Source organism: Mus pahari, chromosome 3 (genome assembly GCF_900095145.1).
Source record: "Mus pahari chromosome 3, PAHARI_EIJ_v1.1, whole genome shotgun sequence".
In the NCBI taxonomy this organism is placed as follows: domain Eukaryota; kingdom Metazoa; phylum Chordata; class Mammalia; order Rodentia; family Muridae; genus Mus; species Mus pahari.
The window spans coordinates 20,250,560-20,259,521 of record NC_034592.1 but is presented as its reverse complement, the minus strand read 5'-3'; the positions used below and the strand labels follow the sequence as shown (position 1 = coordinate 20,259,521).

The 8,962-nt window shown below is 52.9% G+C and overlaps 1 protein-coding gene across 3 annotated transcripts in view; it reads left to right on the top strand.

Annotated features, from left to right (window-relative positions):
* Slc2a8 (solute carrier family 2 member 8) overlaps positions 1-6,225 on the top strand; it is a 9,644-nt gene extending 3,419 nt beyond the window's left edge. Inside the window, exons 5-10 of one of the 3 annotated variants that reach the window (XM_029536342.1) lie at positions 1,849-2,048; positions 2,627-2,770; positions 2,911-3,019; positions 3,512-3,598; positions 3,934-4,079; positions 5,288-6,225. In XM_029536342.1, the coding sequence (XP_029392202.1) occupies positions 1,849-2,048; positions 2,627-2,770; positions 2,911-3,019; positions 3,512-3,598; positions 3,934-4,079; positions 5,288-5,425 (824 nt within the window). In that variant the 3' untranslated portion in view covers positions 5,426-6,225. Of the gene's footprint in view, positions 1-1,848; positions 2,049-2,626; positions 2,771-2,910; positions 3,020-3,436; positions 3,599-3,933; positions 4,080-5,287 lie in introns of all 3 variants that reach the window. The other 2 variants (XM_021193510.2, XR_003843456.1) reach the window with 2 other exon arrangements.
* The last annotated feature ends 2,737 nt before the right edge of the window (positions 6,226-8,962 follow it).

Sequence of the window (8,962 nt, the reverse complement as noted above, 5' to 3'; positions counted from 1 at the left end):
AACAACAATATGAACTAACCAGCACCCCCTGAGCTCATGTCTCTAGCTGCATATGTAGCAGAAGATGGCCTAGTCAGCCATCATTGGGAAGAGAGGCCTTTTGGGCTTGCAAACTATATATGCCTCAGTACAGGGGAATGCCAGGGCCAAGAAGTGGGAGTGGGTGGGTAGGGGAGAAAGGGTGGGGGGGAGGGTATAGGGAACTTTCAGGATAGCATTTGAAATGTAAATAAAGAAAATATCTAATAAAAAAGAAAGAAAGAAAGAAAAGTGCCTGCTAACACATCCCCAGTGAGAACTGGGGTCCGGGCACTGACAGGTTTCACCTAGTCTGCGGTGCACACACTGGCTCTTCACAGTGGACCTTACACAGGTCCGGGTCTTTCATTTTTAACTCCCTTATTGTCCTGGCTCTTCAGTGTCTTGCCAGCAGCTTGGCTGCCTTGTGAGCCCTCTAGGGGACCAGAGACCCTACTACGCACAGATGTTGTCATCGTGGTGGGGAGATAGTCAGTGTCTAGCAACCACAGTGTTACCTCCACTGTGGCGCCTTGCATTGATCCTACGGTGTCCTTTTGACCCACTGCTATGAGTTAACTGTAACAGCAGAAAGTGACACAGTGGGAACAGTAGTGCCTCAGTCACTAGACTTTGTGGGGCCAGCTATAAGCTCCTTACTGCTGAAGTGAACGGATGCACGCAGGCTGACCTCTGACCTCCACATGAGTGCTGTACCCCCAATGCCCATGCACCCACGGACTCTGTTCTAGTTACTTTTCTATTGCTGTGTCAAGACACCATGACCAAAGGCCATCTATAAATGTAAACATTTAATTTGGGGCTTATAGTTCCAGAGGATCCATGACATCTGGATCCCCATGGTGGGAGCATGGCCGCGGGCAGGTAGGCATGGCAGTGGAGCAGTAGCCGAGGGCTCACATCTCAGTCCACAGACAGTAGGCTGAGATCTAACTGGGAATGGCAAGGACTTTCCCCAGCCCCCTGCCCCGTGGATTGCCCAAACCATTCCACCAACTGGGGACCAGGTGCTCAAACATGAGCATGTGGGGGCCATTCTCATTCACAAGATAGTTGAATAAAAGACAAAATTATGATACAAGTATAACATAAGGTTTGGGAAATCACTGAGCAAGTAGAAGAGCTTTCTGCCCAAGCACGAGGACCTGAGTTCAAATCCCAGAACCCACATAAGAGGCTGTAACTCCAGCACCATGGTCAGGTGGGGACAGGATGATGCTGGCGCCTACTGATCACTAGCCTAGTTCCAGATTCATTGAAACACCGCAGTCTAGGGAATAAGGCGGACAGCGATAGTACACCCAGTGGATGCCCTCCTCTGGCTTTCACGCTCATGCACAGATGCATGCGCGCGTGCATGCACGTGCACACATATAAATTAAAAATTACTTTAAAAGTAATTTTTAAATTACTTTTAAAGTAATTTAAAAGTAGCAAGTACATCAAAGCTGTAACAGTCGTTTTGCAGTAGCAAGTATTTTGCAGCATTGGACATGACAGAGTACAGCATTTGGCTTACTCTAGCATGTCTACCACTGTGCGCTATGATATGTTACCATGGCTACAAGACATGGCTTGTTAATGAGCATCTTTCAGCTGTTATAATTTACATCTTCTGTGCAGTCCATCTGTATTTCCCTTAAAAGATGTCACCTAACATCCTGGTGGAACAGTCCTAGCAGCAACTGTTTCTTTAAACAGTTGAGAGGCGTGTGGGCAGAGGCAGTGAGATTCCCAGCACTGGAGTGAGTCCCTGGGCTTGCAAGGGGCTAGGGTGGCTCACGCTGGCTCTGATATCTGTCTTCGCAGGCTGGGTCCTAGAGTGGCGCTGGCTGGCAGTGCTGGGCTGTGTGCCCCCCACCCTCATGCTGCTGCTCATGTGCTACATGCCCGAGACCCCACGTTTCCTCCTCACTCAACACCAGTACCAGGAGGCCATGGCTGCCCTGCGCTTCCTGTGGGGCTCTGAGGAGGGCTGGGAAGAGCCCCCTGTTGGGGCTGAGCACCAGGTGAGAGGCTGAGAACAGGGCAGAGCCTGTCCCCAAGGCCATACACCTGAGTGGCAGCCTCCCCCCCCCCCAGTGAGGACCAGTGCTGTCTGAGCAGGTGGGGGTTGGCTGGAGCCCCACTTTAGTTTGTACCGTCCCCCAACAAGTGATAGGCCAGTGATAGGCCAGGCCTGTGAGAAGAAATGGGTGAGGGCTCAGATTTAATGGGAACCATAGGCAGGGGAGATCTCAGAGGCAGTAGCACACAGACACTGTCGCTGTGTGACCTGGCCATCCCCGAGTCTTGGTGCCTTCATCTCTAGCTAGCCCATGCCATCACCCAGAAGTTCTGAGATCTGTGTACATGGCTGCTGGAGGCCAGCCCTGAGCACTCAAAGGGCTCGGCTCACGGGGAGCAGGATCCTTTACCCAGGCGCTGGGGTGTGCTGCCCCTCACAACTCCCCTCCCACACAAGGAGGCTGCAGGGGTCTGCACACCCAGGGCCGCAGGTGGGGTGGGGACAGCAAGGAGGCTCAGTCCCCTCCACCGAAGGGTCCTTGGGTCAGGAGAGGACACTGACAGGCCGTCTTTGTGACAGGGCTTCCGGCTGGCCCTGCTGAGGCGTCCTGGCGTCTACAAGCCCCTCATCATCGGCATTTCCCTCATGGTCTTCCAGCAGCTGTCAGGGGTCAACGCTATCATGTTCTATGCCAACAGCATCTTCGAGGAGGCCAAGTTCAAGGTAAGAGGTTTCTCCCCAGCTCGCCTCACGCCACATGTGCGTCAGCCTCCTGGAGCCTAGGGCTTCCTGACCCAGCTCAGCCGGGGGGGGGGGGGGAGGACTTGTCTCTCTCTAGCAGACTAGCTTCTCCCCTCCCCCAGGACAGCAGCCTGGCCTCCGTCACTGTGGGCATAATCCAGGTCCTGTTCACTGCTGTGGCGGCCCTCATCATGGACAGAGCGGGGCGAAGGCTGCTCCTGGCCTTGTCGGGTGAGGCCTGACAGGGAGGGCTCAGCCTCCCCAGCTCACACGGGGAGACAGGGCCAGGGAGGTGATCCATTATGACTGGTTCTTTTGAGCAAGTGACTGTCCCCAAGCTCGTTTCCTACTCTGGGATAGGGAGAGGGCTGTGGTGACATCAGGCTCTGGGCATGCATGGAGCCCCTGGCAGCTGTGAAGACCCCTGTGGGTGTGGGGTTTGACACTGCTGCTCCTGCTCGTGCTGCAGAGAGACCCCTCAGGAACGTCCCAGCATCTGCTGAGGTCTGAGGTCCAAAGCAGGGCAGGAGTGCTGGCCAGTCAGGGGCTTCCGCGCAAGACTCTCTCAGAGAGCCACCCTGCCCTCTAAGTCCTGGGTGCTGCCATGTCCCCAGCATCCTGTCTAGCCCAAGCTGTTGTTGCCTGCAGGTGTGATCATGATATTCAGCATGAGCGCCTTTGGTACCTACTTCAAACTGACCCAGAGCAACTCCTCCCACGTAGGCCTGGTGCCCATCGCGGGGGAGCCTGTGGATGTCCATGTGGAGCTGGCCTGGCTGGCTGTAGGCAGCATGTGCTTCTTCATTGCTGGTAAAGGGGACTCACGGGAGCCTGGGTGGAGGCTGTTGTCCCTCTAACCCACCATGCCAAGTTCTGTAGCACTCAGCTTCAAATCTACTTTTACTTGGTTTTACCCCTCTGCCCCTAGGCGCATGACTTCTATGCTAATGGCTCTGACCATGTGCTGGGCACTGAGCTAAATCCTTTCACATAATCTGCATGACAGCTTGCAAGCAGGTCCCATCCTTGTCCTGATACCTAAAAGGACAGGGGCTGGCCCAAGGCCTCCCAGCAGGGTTGAGAGCAGATAGGACCCCTAAGGCCTAACCCAGCGTGTGTGCTGTAACACTGCCTTGTTCCCACAGGCTTTGCAGTGGGCTGGGGACCCATCCCCTGGCTCCTCATGTCAGAGATCTTCCCTCTGCATGTCAAGGGTGTGGCTACTGGCGTCTGTGTCCTCACCAACTGGTTCATGGCCTTTCTGGTGACCAAAGAGTTTAGCAGCGTCATGGTGAGTACAGGCCCATGCCTTCCCTCACTCTGTCAGCAAAGGCTCGCCTCTACTTCAGTTTTCATTGCCAGAGATTCCATGTCCCTGACCTTGAATGTAGGTTGAGGTCCCCTCATGCCTGGAGCATGGCCATCTCAGGGGTGAGTGACATGGAGCCAGAGGCTAGACAAAACAGTGAACCTGGCCTGTGATCCGCTAAGTCTTAAGCCTGTGTTGGGGTGCACATACCTTCCTCATGGGCTGAAGGGGTATCTGTTCCATTCAATACTTTCTTTCCCTCTCGTAACCCTCTTGTGTTAGCTGAGGCTGGAGCCCATTGGCTTCCCAGCCACTAGAGAGGTCCTGAGCAGATGAGCGTGCCATCTGTCCCATCACAGGTGCCCTACAGATCTCCTGGCATGTGCCATGCCCAGGCCTATTCAAGGCTTCAGAGATGGCAGCGACTGAGTTGATCAGGGTCCATCTCATGACAGGTGCCAAGAAGGCAGTGGGTGGCATGTCTGTCCAGCTAGCCAGATGTGCTCAGGCAGACAGGGTGCCCAGAGGAAGGCCAGCAGAGACACACCATGGCATGTGAGAGGGAACAGATAGCAATGGGCCTGGGAAAGAAGCCTAGAAAGGAGGGGACAGACAAACCATCAGTGACCCAGGCCAGCGCCCTGTCAAAGAGGCTGAGAATGGAAGGGTCACCTAGTGTCCTCTCCTGCAGGGAACTGAGGAATGGGGACTTTGCAGGGCCACAGACTCACCCCCTCCCCAGTACCCTACCCTCCCTCAAGAGTGACACTTCCCCCTTTGTCATCACACAGAGAACTCACAGCATGAGACACTGGAAGGCAGGGCCAAGTCATCACACAGAGAACTCACAGCATGAGACACTGGAAGGCAGGGCCAAGTCATCACACAGAGAACTCACAGCATGAGACACTGGAAGGCAGGGCCAAAGGCGCAGGGGCTAAGGGAGAAGAGTAATGGCGGCCAGCCTGAGCCGGCCAGGAACAGGCACCTAGCTGTCCCTGGACACTGCTGATCTCAGGGCAGTCATTCCCATGAGCCTCGCTTTCCCAGGCACACATGGCTGTGGGCGGTGGTGAGCTATTCCCTACATACCTGGCTCTGCAGAGATGTGACAGGTCTGTCAGGGCAGGCTGCAGTCAGTCTGTCTGTCCTCTGCCGCCTCGCCTCACATGCCTTTCCTCTCTCTGCAGGAGATGCTCAGGCCCTACGGTGCCTTCTGGCTCACCGCTGCCTTCTGCACCCTCAGCGTCCTTTTCACGCTGACCTTTGTCCCTGAGACTAAAGGCAAGACTCTGGAACAAGTCACAGCCCATTTCGAGGGACGATGACAGACCCTTTCTGTGACTGGGAGCCCCGAGCTGAGCTGGCTTGGGTTTCAGGAGTGGAGTGGCCTGTAGCTGAGCCACACCTCAGTTTGAGCCTGGAGGCCCCCCGACTCCTCAGGCCTCAGGGCCCTCTTTGTCCAGATCTCAACCCAGATCCCCACCGTGAGGTGCACCATATTCTGAGTGCGGTCTCTGCAGCCTGCTTCACACACAGGCCATCTGAGGAGCTGTGCAGTCTCACCTGACCCAGTGTCTCCTTCCTAAGCCTCTGGCAGCTGAAGGGACCTGAGGGCTCCCAGCTCCCATTTTCTGCCTGGAGAACTTTGGGGTGCCTGGTCCTAAGCAGCTGCCTGCACCTCACTTGACTGGGAGATCAGAAAGGGACTTAGCCATATGGGCCCAGAAACAAGGTCAGCGGAGCACAGGTAGAAAAGAGAATGTTCTTGTCAACCAAGCCCTCCTCAGAGCTGCGCGGAAACCCCCCGGATTCACACTGGGGCCAGCCAGCTTACCCACCATGTACAGGTTCTTTCTGGCTCTTTCCTGGGCTTGGTGTCCTGGGTCATTAGCCACTATAGCTTGTTGAGTTTCAGGAAATAAAAGGCCTCTTATGTTCAACTTTAATGGAGCCAGAGTCTTATAGGTTACTTGTTTCATGGGTCAGTACATACTCACCTGGAGTAAATGGGAGCACAGATACACGAACATGATTTGTTCTGCAGGCAGTCATCGACTGGGCGCTTGCATGGAAAAGCTGCCCCTAGCCGGGCGTGGTGGCGCACGCCTTTAATCCCAGCACCCGGGAGGCAGAGACAGGAGGATTTCTGAGTTCGAGGCCAGCCTGGTCTACAGAGTGAGCTCCAGGACAGCCAGGGCTATACAGAGAAACCCTGTCTCGAAAAAAAAAAAACAAAAAATAAAAAAAAAAATTTAAAAAAAGGTATATGCCACCATGTTTAGCTGATTTATTATTATTATTATTATTATTATTATTATTATTATTATTTTAAGATAGTGACTCACAATGTAACCCAGGACAACCTAAAATGTATTATGTGACCCAGGCTGGCCTGGGACCAACTGCAATCCTCCTGCTTTGGGTTCCTAAGTGTCATTCTGTTCTTGCTGACCAACTTGAGAAGCTTGGTCCCAGGTTTTCAATCATCAAACTGTTTGATTAATCCAACTATTTCTTGCTCCTGGAAGCCCATTTAATTTGCTGAAACCTTCACAGAACAATCACTGTTGAGGATCGCAGAGGCGTCTCGCAGTCCAGTGTGAGGGAGATGACTGTCCGCAAAGCCGGGAAAGGCATTCTCTTGCTGCCCTCCCAGGGCTCGGTCTCCCGCCGCATTTTTCTTTCCATCACTGGCAACTGAGCTCAAAGCCCGGTGCATGCTAGCTAGCCAAACACTCCAGCACCACGCTGTGTCCCCCAGCCACTGGCTGCCATTTTTATTTTCTGCTTTTTACTTTTCTGGGAGGGTATAATGTATATATGTACGTTTGTATGTGTGGGTGCATACCAGATGTTGATATAGTGTATCTCCCAATTGCTCTCCACATTTTTTTTATGATTTAAGTGTGTGTGTATGAGAGAGAGAGAGAGAGAGAGAGAGAGAGAGAGAGAGAGAGAGAGAGAGGGAGGATTATAGATACCCGTGGAGTCCAAAGCAGCTGATCCTCTAGTGGTACAGGCAGTTGTGAGCTGCCTGATTTAGGGGCTAGAAAAGAATTCTGGTTTTCCACAAGGAAGAATTCACTGTAAATATCTATTTTTGTTTGTGAATGGGGGGTGGCTCACTCTCTAGTCCATCTTAACCTCTTGAATCCCCATCATACTGTGAGGTTGCCATCCTCCCTACAGCCCAGACTGTCCAGTGGGCACCGTTCCCCTGGTTTGATGCTTTTCCTCTCAAGTTTTCACTTAAGATTCTTTAGGGGGGCCGGGCGTGGTGGCGCATGCCTTAAATCCCAGCACTTGGGAGGCAGAGGCAGGCGGATATCTGAGTTCGAGGCCAGCCAGGGTTATACAGAGAAACCCTGTTTTGAAAAAACAAAACAATAAAAATAAAGATTCGTTTGGGGGGCAGGAAAGACTCTGAATCACGTTCTTGCTCTGTAGCAGCCCAGGCTGACTTAAAACTCAATGTGTAGCTCAGGCTGACTTTAAACATAGTGATCCTACCATGAGTGCTGTAGTCCCAGGAGTGCAGTCCCAGGTGTATAGTATCAGGAGTGCAGTCCCAGGTGTGCAGTCCCAGGAGTGCAGTCCCAGGTGTGCAGTCCCAGGAGTGCAGTCCCAGGTGTGCAGTCCCAGGAGTGCAGTCCCAGGAGTGCAGTCCCAGGTGTGCAGTCCCAGGTGTGCAGTCCCAGGAGTGCAGTCCCAGGTGTGCAGTCCCAGGAGCACAGTCCCAGGTGTGCAGTCCCAGGAGTGCAGTAGCAGGTGTGCAACCCCACATCCACTCTCACTGACCCTTTTCTGTGTCTTTGCTCTGCATTTGTTTTTTCACTTTATCTTCTGCAAATATTTTGCTTTGCCAGTCAGGATATAAAGCAATTAATTTACCAAGGATTCTGGGAACACTCCCAGTGAAGGCTCCTTGAACAGAATCAGAGTTGGCTTCTGTGGGGTGACATATTCCTCTGTCTTAGTGAACTGTTGGGTGGCCCAGGTCTTCTGGTTGAGGCAGGGTTCTCCAGAGAAACAAAACTCACAGAGACAGAGGATGTGCAGAGAGTTGTTGCAAGGGGCTGAGAAGGCCTAAGATCTTGAGAGTGAGTCAGCAAGGTAGTGTCCTGGAAGTGCTGGCAGTGTGACACCAGTCCAAAGGCAAGCACAAGACGCAGGAGATGGCAGTGCTGCTGCTGACCAGCGACCATAGTATGTGGATGCTGGGGATCCGAACTCAGGTCTCCGGGCTTGCGGAGCAAGCATTTTACTGACTGAGCCATCTCACCAGCCCTTATTTTTCCTTACTCTGCCTTTATAGCATCCTATGCTGTTTAAGGGGATGGATACCTTTCCGGATTTTTCCACCATTTGAAAATCAGGTTATAGCCGGGCCTGGTGGCGCAGACCTTTAATCCCAGTGCTCGGGAGGCAGAGGCAGGCGGATTTCTGAGTTCGAGGCCAGCCTGGTCTACCAAGTGAGTTCCAGGACAGCCAGAGCTATACAGAGAAACCCTGTCTCGAAAAACCAAAAAAAAAAGAAGAAGAAAATCAGGTTATTCACATAGACAGAATCCAACAATAAATGGCTCACAGCAAACTGCAGCTACAGTTACCACCACACTGCTTCCATCATCGCCTGTTCACATCCTGTGCACCTCCTGTGTCACCGCCCTGCATCTGTAGCTCTGGAAACCAGTGCCCTGTGCTCTCTGTTCCACTTTCTGTAGAACTCTATAAAGATGTAACCACACAGTCTGCAGCCTCTGTGCCTGGCTTCGCTAATGGAGCACAGCACATTGTGGACTCGTTCATGTGGTTGGGCGCATCAGCAATTCATTTCCTATATTTCTGCATAGACTGTCACC